The sequence below is a fragment of the Mesoplodon mirus genome (genome assembly GCF_964341445.2).
Source record: "Mesoplodon mirus genome assembly, chromosome: 11".
In the NCBI taxonomy this organism is placed as follows: domain Eukaryota; kingdom Metazoa; phylum Chordata; class Mammalia; order Artiodactyla; family Ziphiidae; genus Mesoplodon; species Mesoplodon mirus.
The window spans coordinates 61,622,974-61,645,682 of record NC_138987.1 but is presented as its reverse complement, the minus strand read 5'-3'; the positions used below and the strand labels follow the sequence as shown (position 1 = coordinate 61,645,682).

General features: G+C 47.0%; 3 protein-coding genes across 3 annotated transcripts in view; 2 read left to right on the top strand and 1 right to left on the bottom strand.

Annotated features, from left to right (window-relative positions):
• The first annotated feature begins 1,357 nt into the window (after nucleotides 1-1,357).
• Nucleotides 1,358-4,631, top strand: LOC309811904 (DDIT3 upstream open reading frame protein). Its single transcript, XM_082635237.1, has 3 exons — nucleotides 1,358-1,421; nucleotides 3,754-3,801; nucleotides 4,548-4,631. Exons 1-2 carry the CDS (start codon nucleotides 1,359-1,361, stop codon nucleotides 3,793-3,795), a joined length of 105 nt encoding a protein of 34 aa, XP_082491363.1. The 5' UTR covers nucleotide 1,358; the 3' UTR covers nucleotides 3,796-3,801; nucleotides 4,548-4,631.
• On the top strand, nucleotides 4,568-5,401 carry DDIT3 (DNA damage inducible transcript 3; the record flags this gene model as incomplete). Its single annotated transcript, XM_082635236.1, has 2 exons — nucleotides 4,568-4,705; nucleotides 4,814-5,401. 2 exons carry the CDS (start codon nucleotides 4,568-4,570, stop codon nucleotides 5,180-5,182), a joined length of 507 nt encoding a protein of 168 aa, XP_082491362.1. The 3' UTR covers nucleotides 5,183-5,401.
• The window catches only part of MARS1 (methionyl-tRNA synthetase 1), an 18,684-nt gene continuing 1,316 nt past the window's right edge, over nucleotides 5,342-22,709 (bottom strand). The window contains exons 4-21 of the mRNA XM_082635232.1: nucleotides 22,507-22,641; nucleotides 22,084-22,159; nucleotides 21,664-21,836; nucleotides 21,380-21,486; nucleotides 17,264-17,380; nucleotides 16,916-17,119; nucleotides 15,753-15,954; nucleotides 13,385-13,459; nucleotides 9,412-9,582; nucleotides 9,145-9,240; nucleotides 8,889-9,006; nucleotides 8,203-8,416; nucleotides 7,332-7,463; nucleotides 7,120-7,224; nucleotides 6,847-7,033; nucleotides 5,993-6,064; nucleotides 5,663-5,755; nucleotides 5,342-5,563 (exon numbers count right to left, since the gene is read on the bottom strand). Of these exons, the coding sequence (XP_082491358.1) occupies nucleotides 5,417-5,563; nucleotides 5,663-5,755; nucleotides 5,993-6,064; nucleotides 6,847-7,033; nucleotides 7,120-7,224; nucleotides 7,332-7,463; nucleotides 8,203-8,416; nucleotides 8,889-9,006; nucleotides 9,145-9,240; nucleotides 9,412-9,582; nucleotides 13,385-13,459; nucleotides 15,753-15,954; nucleotides 16,916-17,119; nucleotides 17,264-17,380; nucleotides 21,380-21,486; nucleotides 21,664-21,836; nucleotides 22,084-22,159; nucleotides 22,507-22,641 (2,424 nt within the window). The 3' untranslated portion in view covers nucleotides 5,342-5,416. The remainder of the gene's footprint in view (nucleotides 5,564-5,662; nucleotides 5,756-5,992; nucleotides 6,065-6,846; nucleotides 7,034-7,119; nucleotides 7,225-7,331; nucleotides 7,464-8,202; nucleotides 8,417-8,888; nucleotides 9,007-9,144; nucleotides 9,241-9,411; nucleotides 9,583-13,384; nucleotides 13,460-15,752; nucleotides 15,955-16,915; nucleotides 17,120-17,263; nucleotides 17,381-21,379; nucleotides 21,487-21,663; nucleotides 21,837-22,083; nucleotides 22,160-22,506; nucleotides 22,642-22,709) is intronic.

Sequence of the window (22,709 nt, the reverse complement as noted above, 5' to 3'; positions counted from 1 at the left end):
GTATGACAGGATATGTAACAGGCCACCATATGGCCTCTGTTTTCTACCTAATGGCACTAGAAAAATACTTTGCATTTTCCACGGTGCTTTTCACTTTTGTTCAAGCTGCCTCCAAGTTCCTAATTCTCTCATTTTACTTCCACAACTCGTTATCTTTTATTTACTAACAAGAACGGTGAAGCACGGGGATATTAGGTGGCAGGCCTGGGATCCCTGGGCAAGTGAGGGACCGCTGAGGCTAGAATCTGGGCTCCTGACAACCCAGTCCAAGGCAGTCGTGCGCTCACGTGCACGCAGTGTTCCAGGCAACACAGCCCTACTGTAGCCCAAACACATAGAAAGCAGGAGGCCTATGCCCAGCTCCTCACAGCAGGGAGTCACAGGACTTGCAGGTCTGGTACACTGAAAAGGGCGGGCCTGATCTTTGGTGAAGGGCACCAGAGCACCACGGGGGAAGGTGATAAGGGAAACAGTGGGAATCGGGGCCACCCGGCAAAGAACATGAATTCTGGCATGCCAAGGGCTCATCAAAAACTTTACAAAGATAAGAGTTTAAGGGTGCTCTTCAGCGAGGAGGAGCTGAAAATGACTACCAAGGGGATTCAAGTTACTTGGCCTCTTTTGAGGGAGCCAGGGAGCTAAAAGAGAGGACCCCTTTAGGAAGACTCAAGAAGACGCAAACAACCCTGGTGGTTGGATGCAAATTTTCAAAGGACGGAGGTTTAAAAGACCTTGTGTCCATTAGCTGGGAGGGGATGAGGGGCAAAGAAAATGGGAGTCTCTCGTGGAGGAGGTAAAACTGGGACTCATGTCAGGTGGGCGGAACAAGACCTCTTGAGGAAGACAAGCTGCAGTGAGGCTTCACACCGCAGCCTAGGGGTAACCACGGTTGAGCGCTGCTGGGGCCGTTGGGTGCCGGGAGCTGGCGCCCCGCCCTCTTTCCTCTCCCCCACCCCCCCGCACCTCCCACCACCCTTGTAGTGCCCTGCGCGTGCGCACGCAGACACCGGTTGCCAAACATTGCATCATCCCCGCCCCCCTTTCCTCCCCTCCCCCGCCAGCTCTCCCCTCCGCGCGCGCGCATGACTCACTCACCTCCTCCGCAAAGCCTCGTGACCCAAAGCCACTTCCGGGTCCAACACTAAGTCGACCCCCAAGCGGGAGGGAGCGATGGGGGCGGTACCTTGGGGCTCCTGAGTGGCGGATGTAAGGTATGAGGCGGGGCCAATGCCGGCGTGCCGCTTTATGATTGGTAGGCTTCTGGATCCGCCCCCGGAGAGGAGGGCAAGGCCCTATTAAAAGATCTCAGCGCCGTGCTATCCTGGTCAGAGGCTTGAGTCTAAGGCCTAGAGTGTATCATGTTGAAGATGAGCGGGTGGCAGCGACAGAGCCAAAATCAGAGCCGGAACCTGAGGAGAGAGGCGAGTACTGATTCCCCCACCTACTTTTTACCCTCCCATCCTCGTGAACACCAGTTGTCCCCTTAAAGTTAGGGCATCCGCTCTTAAGGATGTGGTCCCACGCCCTCCGCAATGAAGGGAAGTGACCGTCCGGGGGAGGGATGAGAAGCCTTCATTCAGAAGTAGTGCTTACAGACCCCTCTTCCTTCGCACGACAGCAGCATCCCACCACTGCGCGGAGCACAGGCCCTACTCTGTGCTATTCAGGGAAGGGGCCCCAGCTGCCCTAGGAAGATTTTTTCTCTCCCGTTGCAGACCCCAGGCCTCCTCGTTAGGCCTGCCGGGTGGGAGGCGGGGCAACAGGACACACCCCCGCGCCGAGAAGGCTGGTTGACAGTGGTTCAGGCCGCTGCCGCCACTTTGCCACCAGCGTCCTCCCCCACCCCCACCCCCAATCCTGTCTCAGCCGCAGCGTCTCAGGGCCAGCATAGCCACGTCAGTAGATGGGGCTTTTGGACCCTCCACAGGACATTCTTTCTGCAGCCTTGCAGAGGAGAGAATCTTAAAAGAGACTGACACACGCCTTTGGGAAGAGGGGTGTCGATGGACAGGGAGCAGAGATGAGTTTTCCTTTTCCCCAGAGGTCCCTAAGCCTTCTGCACAAGAGAGCATCCTGGATCTTTTAAGTGTGGGAAGCCATTTGGAGGTCTCCCCAGTGGATTGTCCTTCCCCTGGGATTGGTCCTTGCCTCTTTCCCCTTGTCCTGTCTCCAACTAATCTCTGTGTAACCATTGCATCAGGTCAGCCCCCTGCTTGGCTCTGCAGCCCTCTGGCCCGGGGCTCCACTGCTGATGAAAGCTATGTCTCACACACCGGAAAGCAAGGAGGGTTCCCCAGGGAGGGCAGCCCTGTAGAGAAGCACTGAGGACGATATTGCATCTACAGTCCCCAGGGGTAGGCAGCTGCCGCTCTGCCTCTGGGCTTCGTCCTCCTTTCCCTATGAGAGATTGGGGAGATTTATCCATTGATTCCTAACAAATACTTAACCAGCACCTACTATGCTGGTTAAGTTTGGGGCCCAGCATTTATCCATGAACAAGAGAGGAAAAAAATCTCTCCTCTCACAGAGCTTACATTTCAGTGGGAAGAGGCATACAGTAAGCAAAGTGCCATAGAAAAAAACTAAAGCATGGAAGGGTAGAGGATGCTGAGTGGAGGTTACAGTTTACACTGGGTGGTCAGGGATTCCCCCACTGAGGTGATATTTAAATGAAAGACCTAAAAATAGGCAAGGCAGTAAGCCATGTGGTATGTGGAAGGAAGCGCTTTCCAGGAGAAGGAATAGCAAGAGCAGAGGTCCTAAGGTGGGAGCATGCATAGTATCTTTAGGGAACAGGAGGCCAGTTGGCTGGACTAGAGTGAGCAAGACAGAGAGTGGTCAATGAGAAAAACAGGGCAAGGAAAGAGCGGATTGTGGAGGGCTTTCTAAGCCATTTTAAGGACTTTAGCTTTTAATATGTGTGAAATGAAGTTTCGAACAGAGGAATGACACAGCCTGACTTAAGTTTTAAAAGGCTCACTTTGGGTGCTGTTGTGAATAGACTCTGGGAGGGGTTACAGAAGCAGAAACTGGGAGACCTGCAGTCAAGAGGTTTCTACAGTCACCCAAGAGAGATGATAGTAACTTGATCTAGATTAGAAAGTGGAATTGGTGAGACGTGTTTGGATTCTGGGGTTTGAAGAATGACTCAAGAAGTTTTGCTGGTGGTTTGGATTGGATTGTGGGGTGTGACAGGAGAGGAATCAAGGATGATACCAAGGTTTTTGGCTCAAGCAACTAAAGTTGCTGTATACCGAGACGGGAAAGACCTTGGAAGGAGATTAGCAGGAGTTTGTCTTTGGACACGTTCAGTCTGAGATGCATATTAGATATCCAAAAAGAGAATGGCAAGTAAGCAGTTAGATAGAGTTGGAGGTCCCAGGAGAGGTCTAGACTGGAAATACGCACTTGGAGGATGTCAGTGTGGGAATGGAATTAGGAAAATGCCACTTGATTTGTTCCCTTCCCTGTAGTCCAGTCCTTACCCTGGCAGATTTGAGGACTGCCTTAAATTTAGAGAAAGCTGAGTTGGCCAGGATTTTGCTATTATGTAATCAGGACTACAAATGTCAGCAACTAAAAATAAAGGAAGTCAGGCTCTTCTCTGTCCTTAGAAATGGCTACAGGGGCCAATAACTAACTACACTCTGTAAGACAGGAAGTAAGGAAGGAGCAGTAGGAAGCTGGAGATAAAAGAACCTGCCTCTCTCCCCGCTTCCAGAAGTGGCTAACATTTATCTTTGATCCCCACAGTGTTCCAGAAGGAAGTGTATCTTCATACATCACCACACCTGAAAGCAGGTAAACTTAACCAACCCTTTCCCAAAACCAGCTCCTAAGAATTGCTGCTTAGGCCCCCTTTACTGGGACCCTAAGAAATTATGAAAACACCTAGAGAAGGTGGGAGAGGACAGTTTGAATCTGAGCAGGCTTTTGCTATTAGGCCACATCCATCCTCCTGACCTGCCCCTAACAAGGTGACCAAATCACTATTCTTAGAGCATGTCCTAATTGAAAGCTGGCCCTGAGTGAGCAATCGGCAGTCAGGTGAGGTCTCACCACACCTCCATCCCCAAGGTTAGACTGACCCAAGGACTGTTTGCCCAAGTTCCCCACACAGGAGGAGAAAGGAGCACAGATGGTCTGGTGACCGCCCCTGGAAACAACCAGTGGAGCTCCCCAAGGGGGGCTGAAGACTTTTACTAGGAACCCATAAGAATGCACATCCAGGCACTTGCTTCTTCAAGTGCTGGGCAAAAGCAAAGATGGAATATCATCCTAGATCAGGAGTTGGTAAATTTTAAAGGGTGAGACAGTATTTTAGACGTTGAGGGCCACACAGAATAGTCTCTGTCACAACTATTCATCTCTGCCGTTGTCTCATGAAAGCAGCCGTAAACAATATGTAAATAAATGGGTGTGGCCGTGTTCCAATAAACTTTTCTCTACCAAAACAGACAGGCAGCAGGCCAGTGTGCCAACCCGTAGACTGACGGCTTTGTGGAGCTTCTTCCCCCACCCACTATCCTGAGTATGTCCTTTCCCAGAGCCTGATCCAGCCACAGAGATGGCAGCTGAGTCACTGCCTTTCTCCTTCGGGACACTGTCCAGCTGGGAGCTGGAGGCCTGGTATGAGGACTTGCAGGAGGTGCTGTCCTCAGATGAAAATGGGGGTACCTATGTCTCACCCCCTGGAAACGAGGAGGTAGGAATGCTAGGCCTAACGCTGGGCGGGGGGTGGGGGCTGCGGGGTACTGCCCCGTCCCTTCTCAGCTAATTAACACCTACTCTGCCTTTCCTCATTCCTTTGAAGGAAGAACCAAAAACCTTCACCACTCTTGACCCCGCCTCCCTGGCTTGGCTGACCGAGGAGCCAGGACGAGCAGTGGTCACGCGCACCTCCCAGAGCCCCAGCTCTCCGGATTCCAGTCAGAGCTCCCCGGCTCAGGAGGAAGAAGAGGAAGACCAAGAAAGACCCAGGAAACGGAAACACAGTGGCCAGTCCCCGGCACGGGCTGGAAAGCAACGCATGAAGGAGAAAGAACAAGAGAACGAAAGAAGAGTGGCACAGCTAGCTGAAGAGAACGAACGGCTCAAGCAGGAAATTGAGCGCCTGACCAGGGAAGTGGAGGCGACTCGCCGAGCTCTGATTGACCGGATGGTTAATCTGCACCAAGCATGAACAGCTGGGACCAGCACTCCCCCCTCGGGCCACTTCCGACCCTTCCTGGAAGTATCTACTGACCACCTTCTCACCAGTGCCAGTGATGTACCCCTCCCACCCCCATCTATTCAGTAGGGGGAAAACTTAGGGTAGATGACAGGAGAGGGTCTTGGCATGTATATAGAGATTGTACATTTATTTATTAATGTCCACACCCATTAAAGTGACTTTCTAGGAGCCAAGTTCTCACTTTCACTTTTTCTTCTTGCCTTTAGGGGTTTCAAGGGGTTTCCCCTCAGCTAGAGCCAACTGTTTCTTCAGATCCAAGAGTTTAGCCACCTCTGCAGCAACCTGGTTCTTGTCTGCCTTTTGTGCTTTCAATTCTCGGACAATGTTGCCCTAAGAGAAGAGGGGATGGGGGAATCACAACAGTGAGACCAGAAATGACCTATTTAGGATTCAGCTTTTCCAGCCTCCCATAGGGCTTAAGCTCTGTACCTGCTTGGTCACTTCATCCATCAGCACTTGTATCTGCTGTGGTCCAGCTGTTGTCATAGTCTCTACAGCTGCTGGCTTGGGGGATGCTTTTGCCTTGAGATCAACAACAGAGTTAGCACCTGCTACCATAAACATCCCCCGACCTCAAGTTTTATATAACATCTCAGGAGCAAAGTGATTACCTTTAATGACAAGGACTCTTCTAGCTAAGACAGGAAGGAAAAATGAAGTGAGGAAGCAGCAGGGCCAATAGATGGAAAGAGGGATGAGTGAGGGCTACTGAAGGATACTGACTGTCAGTGGGTGAGGCACAGTCTTTAGCTTTCTCACCTGGCCCCCGCTGAAGCGCTGCCTCAGACCTTCAATCTGGTCATTTTCCAATTTTTGGAACAAGGGACTGACCTGTGAAAAAAAGAATTCCAGAATCATTCACTGATTAGGTATAAACTCTACCGGACTATACAGAGGGCCTCTCCACCCCAACTTCTGACATTTAGGAACTCAGTGATCTAGAAAAAAATCTTTTATAGAGTGTAACACTGAGCAAATACCTGCTGATTTCAGTAAAGAATCCAGAAAAAGCATTCACTAGGGTCAAAAATTATTTAAACTATTTTTTTTTTTTTTTTTTTTGCGGTACGCAGGCCTACTCACTGTTGTGGCCCCTCCCGTTGTGGAGCACAGGCTCCGGACACGCAGACTCAGCAGCCATGGCTCACGGGCACAGCCGCTCTGAGGCATGTGGGATCTTCCCAGACCGGGGCACGAACCCGTGTCCCCTGCATCGGCAGGCGGACTCTCAACCACTGCGCCACCAGGGAAGCCCTATTTAAACTATTTAATGGTGCTAGGTTGATGCCAAAGCTTACAGGTGTACATGCTTTTATCACCTTGTGTTGAGGAAGTGGTTAGTTTGTATTCTCCCTGCCCCTTGGGTCCTGGCATGAAGGACAGTTGAGGATACATGAGCTACAGAAAACACTGGGCTTGTAAACCAATACCAAGGACTTTATATTAGAAACAAGCCTAAGCGCAGAGTGGGGACGAGTGGGGAAGGGGTTCGGAGAATAGCTATGAGAGTCTTATGCCCAAAGTTAAGTTCTTCCCTGACCCCTCCCCAGAGGCTGCTTGGCAAAAGAAGGAATTTTGAGAGAGGCTGGCTCTTCCAAATCTCAGAGACGTACTGTGCCAATCTGGTGTCCTGCTGGTAAGGTGCACAGGAAGTTTGTGAGCAGGATGCTGCAGGCTGGAGGTGGGAGCTGCAGCTGGGCCTGGATGGTAGCACTAACCGTGGGCATGTAAGGCTGGAGCATGATGGACAGCAAGGCAGCTATATTCACTGCCAAGCCTGTCACTGTCCCTGCCCGCTGTCTGGGGAAGAAAAGATATTAGTCACGACCCCCAGGAGGACGTAGCCTACCAGCCACTTTATTCCTGGAGCCAACCTCCTTACCTACCTGTCAGCCTCGCTGCCTTTAATCCGCTTCCAGGGCTCGTTCACCTGAATGTACTGGTTGCCATGGCGAGAGATGGTGAGGATACTGCGTAAGGCATCCCGGATCCTGGGAAGGAAGGATGCAGGCCAAGGTGTAAGGTTCTGGGGGGACCAGTATGGGGCTCTCAACATGCCAGCAGATCACTGAGTTGAGACAGAGGTGTAGATACTTACCGAACCTTTTCTAGCAGCTGGTGATAATGCTGGAGCTCCAGGGTGACATGGGCCAGCAGGCGCCGATCATCAGAGGTGAGCACCATCTCAGGCACAAAACCCCCAAAAAACTTAGACACAAACATCCCAGCTCTGGATGGGAGGAGGGAAGGAGAGGGGAGAGAAAAGAGGAGTTACTGCCCAGTCTCCTTAGAGAAAATTGACACCATTTTCATAATTCTGCATTTTCTCAGAACTGAAACCACCTGGCTCCCTCAAGCTGGAAGGCAAAACTTAACAAATTAATTCCTTATTCTCCCTCTCCCTTAAGAATATGACTCTGCACATAACAGACATTTTATATACAGATATCCCTTACATAAAGGGAACTAATAAAGTTAAGCAACCGTTTATTTTTAAGAAGTTAAAAACTCAGAATGATCAAGTTGAAATATGCATTAATTGCTACCAAACAAATAAATCCTCTAGTAGGGACTATCTGTTCAATGTGGTTAATGAGCAAACCTGAAAGCGTGTGTAGCCATGGAGGATATTTCTTTAGGTTGCAGAATAGCTGAGATAGGGACCGATAATGGAATGTGAGCCTGAAGTAACAAAACTGAAAAGTACAGCAGAAGTCTCCTACCCCTATGCTAAAATAACCCCCTTCTTCAGCCAAACTTTTCAGTGGTCTGCAAGTGAAACTTTTTGCTAGGAAAGAACACATTTCCAATTCTACAAAGAACATTAATAAGAAAATAATTCGCAAAAATTCACTTTGTGACCAACTCTGCTAAATCACATCTCTACAACTAACTTGCCCCAAGCGTACGTGGCCTACTAGCCCCACCCCAGGTTCATCTGCTGACTCTCAACCCTCACCAGGTCCCACCTGTTGATGAAGTTGCCCAGATTGTTAAGCAGCTCAGAATTATTCTTGAGCAACATGTCTGTCCAGGAGAAGGCACTGTCCTGACCCTCAGGCCGAATGTACAGCAGATAGAAGCGCCAGATGTCAGCAGGGATCCCTGTGTCCTGGGCCATGTCCCCAAACACTCCTACACCCCGGCTCTTAGAGAATTTCCCATCCTCGTAATTCAGGTATTCTGGACAGAGAAGGAGAATGAGAACCATCTGTTCAAATCATGTCCTTCCTCGTGGGATGAACTGGGAGATTGGGATTGACATATATACACTAATATGTATAAAATAGATAACTAATAAGAACCTGCTGTATAAAAAAAAAAATCATGTCCTTCCTCTCTGACCCACTAACTCTTCTTTCCTCTCCCTCAACCTCAGTTCTAGAGTAGCTGGCCTGCACAGAACTTGGGAGATCCTTCCTCTGCATTCTGGTCTTCTTCTGTTTACTTCTACCCATTACAAAATTTAGCTTTGGACTTTTGCTCTCTTCAGGTTCTTGTTCCCTTTTTCTGCATTGAGCTTCCATGTTCTAATTGTTTCCTATTTCATCTCAACTCCTAACTCAAGACCTAGCACCTCTCCAGGAGCTTCTTCTAAGTACTGTCTCGGCCCTCATTCCCTTAGAACATCCCCATCTCCAATCTCCCAGGGTACCTGTAGCAATGAGGTGGCTGACCAAAGTGTAGTTGTCCTCAGCTCCTAGGGCTGAACAAGGAAAGACTAAGCCGTGGAAGGGAACATTGTCTTTGGCCATGAACTGATACAGGCTCACCTATGGAATATAATTGGGAGACAGAGCTCCTGAGATCCTCTTCAAAGGCTCAAGAAAGATCAGCTACCCACTCCTAACCACACCCACTATACACGCACACTCCCCAGGTCTTTGACAGGCTAACAAAGAACTGCTCACTTGTTCTGGGTTCTTCCACCACTTCTCCCACTGGTCTGTGTAGTTGGCTGTGATGGACAGGTAGCCAATGGTGGCATCAAACCAGACATAGAATACCTGGAGGGTCAGGAGGGAGGAGACACAGTTAAGATGCAAGAACACTGGGAAAACCTTGCCAACCCAAAGCCTCAGACTGAATCAAGACACAATCAAGTCTATTCTGCTAGCCCAGGGTTTCAATCCCAAGGCTGAATAATATGAGATATGAATAAAGCATAGCGTTTTTACCTTGTCCTCAAAACCTACTAAGGGCACAGGGGTTCCCCACTTGAGGTCTCGGGTTATGCAGCGTGGCTTGAGGCCATCCCGAAGCCAAGAACGAATGATGAACCGGGCGTTAGGTGTCCAGTCACTGCCAGGCAATGTCTTCTCCAACCACTCCTCCAGCGGCTTTCCCAACTGAGACAGCAGAGAAGCACAGAGAGCTGGTTTAGGACAGTTGCATGTGTGGTCACCGTAAGGATAAATACGTATGACCACTTTGGAGTAGTTTGGTGATATCTAATTAAAATTAAGGATTCATGACTTTGCCATAACGATTCCACTTCTAGGGATTTTTTTCAACAGAAATATTCACATAAGTGTGTACAGATGTGTTTATAAACAAGTGCACAGTTCACCACAGCAAAAATTAAAACTGATTCACTTGGTTCAGTAGAATTTAAAGAAATATGGTATATCAACATAATGAAATACTTATAAGCCCTTTAAAAAGAGTGAGGAAGACCAGTATGTATTGATATGTAAAGATCTCAGAAATACATTAATTAAATAAACTGCTAAACAGTAATATATGATATAATCCTATTTATAAAAATAAAGAATAGTAATACACAGATTAACATAAGGCCAAAAAATTTTTGAGGAAAACTGTATCTCAGTGCTTTATTCTCACATGAGATTAAGGGGAACATCCACTTTTACACCATGTATTTCATTCTGAACACTTTTTTTTTGGCCGCACCGCGCGGCTTGTGGGATCCTAGTTCCCCGACCAGGGATCAAACCCGTGCCCCCTGCAGTGGAAGTGCAGAGTCCTAACCACTGGACCGCCAGGGAATTCCCTCATTCTGAAATTTAAAAACAAGCGTGTATCACTTTTGTAAGCAGAAAAACAAAGATAAATCTTTTGTAAGGGATGGTTCATATGATTCATCCACATAAATACTGTAGCATCCAAAACCTGACAACACACTCTAGTGGTGAGGCTATGGGCAAACAAGTGCACACACACACTACTGGGAAGAAAAAAATGGAATAACACCTATTGAGAAAAATTTGGCAATAAACTACATATGCATTTCTCCTGGACACAGCAAGTGATCCCTTCTAAGGAATTTATCCTGAAGATACACTTCCCACAATACAAAAATACACATGCACAAGGTTAGTCACTGCAACAGTATTTTTAACTGCAAAATACTGGAAACTACCTAACTGGCAAACACAAGAAATTGGTTAAATAAACTACGGTACCCACAGGACTTCCCTGGTGGTCCAGTGGTTAAGACTCTGCGCTCTCAATGTAGGGGGCCCGGGTTCAATCGCTGGACAGGGAACTAGATCCCTCATGCCACAACTAAGAGCCCGCATGCCACAACTAAAAAAAAAGATCCCACATGCCACAACTAAAGATTCTGCATGCCACAACTAAAGATTCCGCATGCCACAACTAAGACTTGGTGCAAATAAATAAATATTTTAAAAAAACAAAACAAAAAACCATGGTACCCACACAAAATGGAGTACTATGCAGCTGTTTAAATAAAACAAACAAAGCTGAGTAAGGATGATCTCTATGATCTGATATGGAGTAATCCTGATATGGAGTCATTTCTAGAACATACTGTTAGGTGGAAAAGACAAAATGCAAAAGAGTATATACAGCATGCTATATTTTGTATAAGAGGAAATAACATATACATACACACACACACACACACACACGCGCGCGCGTTTATCTTTACAAAAATAAACACACTAAGACTAAATCGGAAAACAAAGCCAATCACCTACAGGAGATGGGAGAACAAGGTAGCCTGGACAGGAAAGGGAATGAGGGAATGACACTTCTCTGAGTATACCTTTTTGCATGGTTTTGATGTTTTAGAAGCATACTGATGTTCTACATTTTCAAAAACTTAAGTTAGTAAGTATGAGGAGAGAAAAAAGAACTAGAAGCAAATGAACCAAACTTATTGGCTTACTTCAGTAACACAACCACACTAAAGGGGGAAAAATCTAAGCCAGGACAATTTTGAACATATTTGATTATATACCCGCGCTTGGGGGGGAAGGGGCAGGACTGCCAATAAACCCTAAACTCATCTTAGTAGGTTTTTTGATAGTGGTATGGGTGAAGCAATTCTGAAATTTTTAGGTGTACTGTAGAATCGAGCAAATGAGTAAATAATGTTGTTGGGAACCAGAGTACTTACTGTTTGGAAGAAGGGAAATAAAAATATGAGATGAGGGAAAGTGAGGAAGAACCCCATGGGGCTGGCCTGGAATTTCAGGTGTCAGTGTGAATCCAAAACAAATGCCTAACTCTCTGCTGACAGGGCCTAGAAGCAAAGACACCCCAGTAGCAATGAGCACACTTAAATCTTGGTCTCTAATACTGTTACCTACTTAAAAAAAAAAAAACAGGGCTTGGTAGAGAAATGGTTGAATCCCAGACTGGAACAAGATGGATCTAGAATATGCTGCTATGCTAGAAAATAAGGAAGTGCTTAGAAAATGATGGGAGACCTCAGAAACACCCAGAGAAACAACCTTGAATAGGCTCCCATTGGCCAAATGAGGGACAATTTGAATATGAAAATTATTTAGGACAGGAATCAATTATAAATCATTGAAAAAAATTGGAATCCATGAGTTGACACTGATAATAAATGAGATAAATGAATGAAGGAGAAGGGTAAATGTGGAGGGAGTGGCAGAGTTGGCAGATCTTAACAAAAACTGGTTCAGGTAAGAATGATTAATTAAATGGATGCTAAATTTAGAGGGAACCTTTCAATGAGGAGCAAAGTACTTGCATGGTCTTAAAGTGTATTCCCACAGACTGCTTATAAGTTGCAAAGGGGAAAATATTAATTGTACAGTGGAGAAGCTGGGTAACACCTTGACTGAGCAAAATTAACATCACCAATGAGGGGGAAATGGCCATGACGTGCCTCTGGAAAGAACAAAGTATCATTTATGTAGTATTCCAACTGAGGATGCATAACCTGAATCTAGCCATGAGGAAAACAGCCAATAAATCCAAAATGAATATTCTATTTTAAAAGCAGGAATCATGGCCTATATTATTAAAAACTGTTAATGTCATAAAAGATAAAGAAAGGCTGAGGAACTGTTTCAGATTAAGGGAAACTAAAGAGACAGAAAAACTAAATGCAATACATGATCCAGAGCCAGATTCTACACTACAGGAAAAATGATGCTAAGAAGGATATTAATGGTATAGTTGGCAAAACTGGAATATGGCTGGTAGATCACACAACTATATCAATGTTAAATTTCTTGAAGTTGTTAACCATACTGTGGTTATGCAGGAATATGTCTTTTTTCTTAGGAAACACACAAGGCAGCATTCAAGAGTAAAGAGGTTATATAAGCACACATGCATACATGTATGAGAGAGAGAATAAGCTAAACCAAATGGAGCAAAATCTTAACAGCCAGTGAATCTGGGTAATGGGTACATGAGGTTCTTCTGGGTAAAGAACACGAGGTTCTTTGTTCTAGCAACTGCTTATTCTTGCAACTTTTTGCAAGCTTGAAATTATTTCCAAATAAAAAGTTTAAAAGGAAAAAAAAAAGCAGCAAATCCACTAAAGTGAAAAATTGGTTAAGACACATTGTGAAGTAAAAGAAAGAAAGCAGACTGAAGAAGAATATGAATGTCATGATCTAATTTGTATTAAGGAGGAAAAAAAGGCATAAGAATACTTTCATATGCAAGTGCTACAAAGGAAAATCAGCAGTAGTAAATACCTCTTGGCAGATGGGCCTGGACCTTTCACTTTGTGCCCTTTTCCTGTTACATCTTTTTACCTTAAGCATGTTAAGTATAATTTTAAAATGGAAATTGAAAACATGAGGGTGATTTGGTACAAATTTGCCTCTGCCTGAGGCTGAGGCAGAGGGGGCAGAGGAGACCATGCAGACTGGCTTGAGGGAAAGGCCCACTCACCTTAGGCAGGTCCAGAAACAGGTGCTGAGAGGATTTCACCACAGGGCACGACCGGCAGACTTTACACTGAGGCTTCTGTGAAGGGAAAGTCAAGAGAAGGGGTGACCCAAGGTAGGACAGTCAGGATCAGGCTGCAGGCCAGGAGCTGTCCAGGCGAGGGGGGACGCACAGAGAGATGAGGTCCCCCGTCTGCCACCAAGCTTAGCCTCACGCTGACACCCCACCAACTCACAAACTACTTACTTGGGCCTTCTCTGAACTTGCAGACTCAGGTCTGTTATAGCACAACATTTGCTACTCAGAGTTTCACATCTGTGTCCTTTCACTCCAAAGAATAGGAAAAAGCATTCTCTGAGCACAGGCTAGACCCAGAGCCCTGCACTGTACGCAGCTGTGTGAGGAGCAGAAAGAGCAATGAAGAGAAGACACACGGTTCCTCTCCTTGAGGAAGTTACAATCAATCAGGGAGAGAGGGCTCGTGTGAGAAACAAGCACAGGCTTTCACACGGCAAAATGTCAAGAAATACTTATTTTCATGGCACAACTTGACTGTACAAACATTGAAGGATGATGGCGAAAGGAGTTAAGCAAGTGGAGCTAACCAATGAAAGCTTCCGAATGAGTTTTGATCTGGGTTTTTGAAGGTGAGAAATTGTAACTCTCTCAGGACCTCTCTCCTGAACTCCACATGCCTGTATCAACTGCCTACCTTGGATGTCCCTCCTTGGATGTCTAAGGAGGCACCTCAAACTTAACAAACCCAAATAGTATCACTGCATTCCACAGGAAAGCTCTTCTTCACCCAATCTTGCCTGTGTTCATAGATAGTACTACCATCCGCCCAAGCTGCACAACCTAAAAGCATACAAGTCGTCATTCTCTTGACTGCCCTATCACCCCGAATTGCAGTCTATCCAGTTCTATAGAGTCTGCCTCCAAAACATATCTCAAATCCTTCCCCCCTCCCACCCCGCTATTTCTACTGCTATTAACCTAGTCCAAGCTATCGTCATCCCATTTCTGAGCTACCACTGGCCTCCAGACTGGTTTCCCCACTTTCTCTCTTGCTTCCCTCCCACCCATTATCCACAGAGCAGCGTGCCATTCCACTCCCAGATGGCTGACTGGGCCCTGGAAATCGGGTCACTGCCTACCTCCTCTGACCTTGTCTCAATCCACCACCACCCATCCACCCCCACCCCGACTATGAGCCACACTGGCCTTTTCAATTCCCCTTTTCAGTGCGCTTTGCTGCCTCGGGCCTTCACATTTCCTGGTCCTTCTGCTTGGAACACTCTTAACCCCACTCATCACCTCCTGGCTCCTTCTCATTCTTCAGTTAAACTTTCAATCAAATGTTACTTCTGAGAGGCCTTCCCTAATCACCCAGCTTAACTCTTCCCCCAGAAGTCACCCTCCACCACATCTTCCGGGCAGTTTACCCTGGAGTAACTCTATTCTGTCTTTAGTGTTGGTCTCCTCCCGCACTAGATAAAAATTTGTCTTGTTCACTGCTACATCCTCAACACCTAGAACAGTGACTACCTTACTGTAAAGACTCAAAAAAGTTTGTTGAATAAATGAATGAATGAATGAACTACCAAATGAATAAACATGGAGTAGAAGTAAAGGTGGTATATATGGAAGAGAGAAAGAACTAAACAAATGCAGATCAGGTGGTATGAAGCAGGAGCAAAGGTAGGGTAATATGAACTCAACTTGTTGATTTTCCAGCACAATGCCAAGCACATAGTAAATGCTCAGTAAGTATTTATGCAATGAACTGAGTGATGAGTTGCCAGAACAGAGGAGGAAGAGCCACTGGTGAAAGGTCTTGAATGCTAAAACAAAAATCCTATGGACAACAAGGTCCTACTGTATAGCACAGGGAACTATATTCAATATCCTGGAGTAAACCATAATGGAAAAGAATATAAAAAAGAATGTATTTGTATAACTGAGTCACTTTGCTGTACAGCAGAAATTAACACAACACTGTAAATCAACTATACTTCAATTAAAAAAAAAAAAAGGGGGCCTCCCTGGTGGCGCAGTGGTTGAGAGTCCGCCTGCCGATGCAGGGGATACGGGTTCGTGCCCCGGTCTGGGAGGATCCCATATGCCGCGGAGCGGCTGGGCCCGTGAGCCATGGCCGCTGGGCCTGCGCATCCAGAGCCTGTGCTCCGCAACGGGAGAGGCCACAACAGTGAGAGGCCCGCATACCGCAAAAAGAAAAAAATAAAAAAATAAAAAAAAAAAAAAAAAAAAAAAAAAAAGGAAGAAAAAAAAACCTGAGGCGGATCAGACTGGGAGTCCCTTAAGATTAGAGACTGTCTCCTTCCAGGCTCCCAGGAGCCCCTCCTCTCACCTTGAGCTCGATGGCATTGATGAGCTTGCCACACTTGTCACACTGGTCACCCCGGGCCTCCTCGTAGCCACAGAAGGGACACACGCCCTCCACAAAGCGGTCAGCCAGGAAGCGGGCACAGTGCTCACACCGCAGTTGCTCCACAGTATCTTGCAGCACAAAACCTCGGGCCACCAACCGCTGGAAGATATCCTGGGTAATTCTGACGAGGTGAGCAAGGGACAGGGGAGGGGTGGACCGGGGGAAGTCAGAGGAAGTGGTGCGCCCCTCCCTCCTGCCACTCCACCCAGGATCCAAACCCATTCAGTCCAAGTGCCAAAGAAATCAGTCAGAGGCCACTTAGTCACCTGTAGGGAGTTTACTGATGAGCCCAAACACCTCACATAATCTCCCCACACGATCTCTTTCCTCATCGCTCCAGGATTTACTTTTGTAAAATACAGATTTATCTGTTTTGTATTCCTCATTAACAAAAATCTCCAAAAGGATAATAGGACTGTTTAGTTCTTTGATATGTCCTAAAAATTAAAATTAAATCAGAGTGGGGCTTCCCTGGTGGCGCAGTGGTTGAGAGTCCGCCTGCCGATGCAGGGGACACGGGTTCGTGCCCCAGTCCGGGAAGATCCCACATGCCGCGGAGCGGCTGGGCCCGTGAGCCATGGCCGCTGAGCCTGCACGTCCGGAGCCTGTGCTCCGCAACGGGAGAGGCCACAACAGTGAGAGGCCCGCGTACCGCAAAAAAAAAATTAAATCAAGAGTGCTGCTAAACTGCACAGCACTCTCAGCTGGCAGCCTGTCTACTATGCAGTTTTTATAAGGATGATAATCAGGCAGAGGAAAACAAGTGTATTTGCTATAAACACAGGAGTGAGAGGGGCTGTCCTGAGACAGTGGCGGCCAGCAAGAGAAGGGAGGCGGTAGACGGAAGGCAGGTCCTTCCCATGAGCCTAAGTCCTGTCTCTTCCCTCCCTCAGCTGCACCTTCAGCCCTAGTCAGGCTTCTGCACACAATGAATCCCCGTAATAATGCTTGGGACACATGTCAGGACAATATCCGGATGTTTGGGGGTGGGGGGCGGGGAACAATCTTGGTTCCTTCTTTCTGTCTCCTAGATATTCTCACTGCTCCCACTCTCCATTTCTGCCTGATTAGAGGAAACCTACTTGGTCTGCTGCGGAGTGGTTGTCCGACCAAAAATGTCAAACGAGATATTAAACCAGCGGTAGATGTCGGCGTGGATAACATGGTACTTGTCACAGATCTCCTGGGGGGTTAGACCCTCCTCCATAGCCTTGGTCTCTGTTGCTGTACCATACTCATCTGTCCCACACAGATAGAGGGTGTTCCACTGGCGGAGCCGGGAGTACCTGGAAGGGAATGTGGTGATCATGGGGCCCCATCTCAGCCCCTCCCATGTACCCAGGATCCCTCCGGCTTCCCCTCCCTTGAGGCCTCCTATTCCCTTGGGGCCCACTGCTCCCTCAGGGCTTTCCCCCAGCAGCTGGCTCCACCTGGCAAAGACGTCAGCACTGAGCACGCAACCGATGATGTTTCCAAGATGGGGGACATTGTTGACATAAGGGAGGGCGCTGGTGATGAGCACATTCCTCTCCCCAGCCACAGGCAACCTAGTAGGGAAGAGGAAGAGAACAGTCCAGGGGGGAGAAGAGAGGGTCAAGAGGGACCCAAAGTGCACAGAACACCCAGATGCATCTGTTCTACTGTAACAGGGTCACGTCCATCTGAAGTCTTTCCTCACATGAATCCACTGGAGCATAAACTCCCCCAAAAGCCATGAGATCCCTACAGTTGCGAATACAGGGCCCTGCCCACAGCAAGCAAGCCTCGTGTACTGCTCTTAAGAAGCCTCATTCTGACACTGAGCTCGGTCTCTCTTTACTACCCTAAGTACTCCTTTTCCTTTAGCTCATTCCCAGGCTCCAAACTCTGGGGTACTGACAACTCTCCCCAGGATCTGTCCAACCACCATCATTTGCTGACTTCCTAGACGCGAGTGCCACCCAAAAACGCTTTCCCAGCACTGACCTCTTCCCTTCTTCCCAAGTGCTATGTTAACATTACCTCTACTCACTACCTGAAATGCTTACAGCTCGCCAGCCCATACACAAGCCTTCCCAAGTCCTCTCATATCCCTTGTCTCTTCCCTCCCTAACCCATATCTGTCTCTTCCTCACGGCCTGACTCAAACCAGCAGGAACCAGCCATTGCCTTCATAGCCACCCTCTCCTCCCCACTTTCCCAGATCATTCCTAGTCACGCCACTCAATCTGCTGTCGGAAGTCACTGTCTGCTCTTCTCTTTTCACGCTTCATCACCAGTGAAAGCTCAGCTGCACACACCCTGTATTCACCCCCCTCCCCAGCACTGACACCTCACCAGGTTTCCTTTCATCTTTCCAACCATTCTTTTCTCTCTTTTTTCAGTTTTAACATTTTTTTTTATTGAAGTATAGTTGATTTACAATGTTGCGTTACTTCCAACCATTCTTAATCTACAATTGCTGACTACCATCACTTACCGTATCCTTCAAACCCTGGGCATCCTGCGAGCTCACCGAGTCCCATAATCTCTTCTGCTAATAGAGACTCCAATGATTCCCTCAAGTTAACCTTACCCTTCTTCCCAGCTGCATGCTATATATCCGGTTAGATGTTCCATCTACTTCCTGGAACATTTTACAGCTCATTTCCTTGAGAAAGATCTCACTGTTTTCTCCTGGATTCATTGACTTTTCTCCCCATGACTGAATACCATAGTTTTCTCTGAAATCCAGCTTAGAAATCAGCTCCTTCAGGAAAGCCTTTCTTTACTGACAACCGGCCTTCCACCCAGTCATCCTTGTATCCTGAGTCCATAAGCATCTTGTACCACACATTCTGTGGTGCTCCTTTTGTGTCACCCTGTAACGTCTCTCTCATCTTGAGTGGGCTTACTACGGTGGCAGATATGCACCACCACAGAGTACGCCCAGGGTTCTGCCCTCAAGAGGGTTACGTTCTATCAGACAACTTCTAAGTGGATCAGTGCGATGAGAGGTACAAAGTGCCCAAGGAGCTCGAAGGAAGGCAAGCATCTCCAGCCTAAGACTAAGACTTAGAGGCAGAACTACTTGAGTTGGGCCTCGAGAATGGGTGGGAATTTGCCTGATCAAGGCACTGGGGATTCTCTGTACAATTTCTTACAACTGCATGTGAATCTACAATTATCTCAAAATAAAAAGTTTAATTTTTAAAAAAGTAAAAAAAAAAAAAAAAAAGACACTGGGGATGTCCTTCAGTCAGAAGGAAAAGCACAGAAGATAGCCTGGTTTGGCTCTAGGGTCTTTAGCCAATTGTCTCCTCCTCTAAGTACACATTTAAACATGTTAGCCTGTATAAACACCCGAGAAAATCTATCTCCTATTCTTTATTACCTCTAAAACAATCCTCAATAGGTACTCAAAAGAAATACTCAAAATGAGTGAATGAACAAAGGACAAACTTTCATTAATTCATTCAAATTTTGTCATCATCTACCAAATGCTTGGCCTTGTGCTAGAAAATGTGTACCATAAAAGAACAGAGAGGCCCTGCCTTCAATAAGCTTACAGATTAGCGAGGAGACAGACATGTAAACAGACAATTATAGGGCTTCCCTGGTGGCACAGTGGTTAAGAATCCGCCTGCCAATGCAGGAGACCCAGGTTTGAGCCCTGGTCCGGGAAGATCCCACATGCCGCGGAGCAACTAAGCCCGTACGCCACAACTACTGATCCTGGGCTCTAGAGCCCATGCGCCACAACTACTGAAGCCCGTGTGCCTAGAGCCCGTGCTCCACAACAAGAGAAGTCACCGCAATGAGAAGCCCGCGCACCGCAATGAAGAGCAGCCCCCGCTCGCCACAACTAGAAGAAAGCCTGCGTGCAGCAATGAAGACCCAACGCAGCCAAAAATTTTTAAAAAAAAAGTTTAAAAAGAGACAATTACAACATAATATGACAATGGAAGCTCCCAGAAGATGAAGCACTTAAGACTCTCACAAGCTCTATAGAGAAAGAAATGATAGAACTGGTCTCTTGAACAACTGTACAGCAGGTAGGTAAGATGCAGGCATTCCAGGGAGAAGGAAGAGCATGGGCAAAGACACCAAGGTGTGAGAGTGTATGATCTCAGCCTGCCTTCCTCTTAAAATTCATCTTGACCCAACTGCCCCTTGACTGACCAGCCTCTAGCCACTAGCCTTTTAGAAATTCCTTATAAAGAACCAAACACGATGCTTGCTCTATCTGAGACACCCTTCCCCCAGACTTACCCTTGCCTAACTCTACTCATCTTGCAAGTCTTATTTCCCCTTTTTTTTTTTTTTTTTTGGCCATGCTGCGCGGCTTTCGGGATCTTAGTTCCCCAACCAGGGACTGAACCTGGGACCTCAGCAGTGAAAGCGTGGAGTCCTAACCACTGAACCACCAGGGAACTCCTGCAAGTCTTAGGTCAAATGCCATTTTTCTAAGTTAATCTCCCATGATATTTTCTCATAGCATCCTGTTCTTTTCCTTCATAGTACTTACCAAAATTTATAATTATACCTTTGTGTGACAGGGTTTTTTTAACTTTTAATTTTATATTGGAGTATAGTTGATTAACAACGTTGTGTTAGTTTCATGAGTGACAGTTTTTTTTAAATACCTGTCTATACCACTAGACTCAAAGTGGTATGAGAGCACAGTCTTATCTGTTTCGTTCCCCTCTATAGACCCAGTTCCCAGCACACAGGGCCTGACAAGGAGTGGACACTTAAATCTTTATTGAACAACATGTTCAGAACTACAGACATTTCATTTCGATGGAAAAATCTACATATGTGTGTGAATATTATCTTAGCTATCAGGAGAGTAACAGAATATGATGCTAAGCATGCAGGCAGGGGCCAGATCATGAAAGGCCTTGTGAACTACACAAAGAAACCATCTGTAGAATTCTGAAAAGGAAGGTGAGATGATAACATAGGCAGTTTTAAGCAGCCGTCCTGGTGGCAGTGTGGAGCATGGGATGGCACGGAAGGAGAAGGTAAGAGATGGTGAGGCCCAATCTCAGGTAGCAGCAGTGAGGATAGGGAGAAGGGATGGATACAAGGACTCTTTAGGAGTTAGAATCAATGACCTGGTAATGGAACAAATGATACAAGCAGAGATGAGAGAAGGGTATAGATAGGTGACACCAAGATTTCTGGCCTGGATTTTTAGGTGGAAGGTGGGAGTCATTCACTAAGACAAGTGAATGAAGGAGAAAGAGAAGTTGGCAGGGAAGGTAATAGGTTTGGTTTTGTACACGTTGAGTTTGCAATGCCAGTGGAGGTGAAGGAATCTAGGAGATAGTCTGACAACTATGTCTGGAGCTCAGAATAGAGATGTGCACTGGAAAAAACAGACTTAGGTGCAATCAGTAGACAGAAAGTAGCTGAAAACATGGGTGCACATGGGACTGATGGACAGTATATCCAAAGTATTAGCCAAGAGGTTGAGAGGACAGAAAATCAAAGGTCAGCAAAGAGAATTTGACAGGCAGGTACTGGCTCTATCAACAATTTCCACGTAAGAAACCAAGCCCCACTCATGTGTGCCTACTCACACTGGATTCTGCTGTGGCTGAACAGGGGGCAAGCTTTCCAGGCCCTTCTCCCAAGCAGCTACAGCCATGGCAATCTCCTCCTCAGATAGGGTAGCCAGCTCCTCCTCCTATGAAGAGTGGACAGTATCCCTCACCAGGTGAGGGGGGGGCCACAGAGTAAAGAACTTTTCTCCTTGTTCTCCATGAACTGAAAAAGTTAGTAGTCATGCTCAAAGTCCCTCTCCAAGCCACCCACCACCTCACACACTGAGGCTCTGTGGGGACCCCTCTGCTCTGTTCCAAACCTCAGGCTCATTGCTGACAGCCCTCCCCTCAAGGGAGCTGGGCTGGGGCTGTTTTTGGAGGTAGGGCCGGAGGGCCAGGACACCCTGCTGCTTCAGCACAGTCTCTGCAGCTCGCTGACATGGCTCCTGAGAACTCAGTGTCTGGAACCAGCTGTGCAGGGCACCCAGCTCCTCTGTGGCATGGAAGAAAAGAGGCAATCAGTAAGACCGAGAATGGGCGGGCAGGAAGGGACCTCCTCCCCTTCTTCACAAAGTTTCTCCAGCTGCCTTTCCCAGTTCCCTCAGCCATCTTTCTGCTATAGCTGCCCTGTCAAGCTACACCTCAAAATGGGTCCTCAATATTCTATTGCCCACTCTGGAACCCCTACACCAAGCTCCTGGGGTTGGGGCTGGTGGAGAAGTGATATGCACAGTTCTCACCAGGGAGGTATGCCGGGTCTTGGAGTAATGGATATAGTGCTCCCCACAAAACAATGTCAGCTAGAGATTCTGTCTCCTTTGTTGAGGAAAGAAAGGAAGAAGAACACAGGTGAGACACTCAGTTTCTTCCCAATCGACGTAACAATATCGTACATTTCCTAAGCACTTACTATGTGTCAAGCACTGTGTTAAGCATTTTAAGTTACCTCTCTTAATCTTCACAATAATCCACTGAGGCGGACAGTAACACATTACCCTTACTTCAAAGGTGAAAAAAATGAAGTTTAAAGAGTTTTTGTGAGTTTTAAAGTTTACACTGCTAGTAAGTGGCAGTTTGGAAGGTCTGAACTCTGAATACAGTCTTCCTTCTTAATTCGTATATCATACAGCTTTCCCCAGTACCCATCTCAAGGCCCAACTCACCCCAGCCAGGAACGGACAGCTCCGACGACTCAAGCTGTGGTCAATATGAGTCAGGGCTCTCCGGACCAGGCTAAAAACATCTTCTCCCTTCTTCCCTTGGACCACTAAATAGTACAGGGCAGCAGACAAAGCTGGCTAAAATGCAGGAGACACGGGTCAGGGCAGCCATGCAGAGCAAGAGCCTGCCTGCCATTCCCCACATC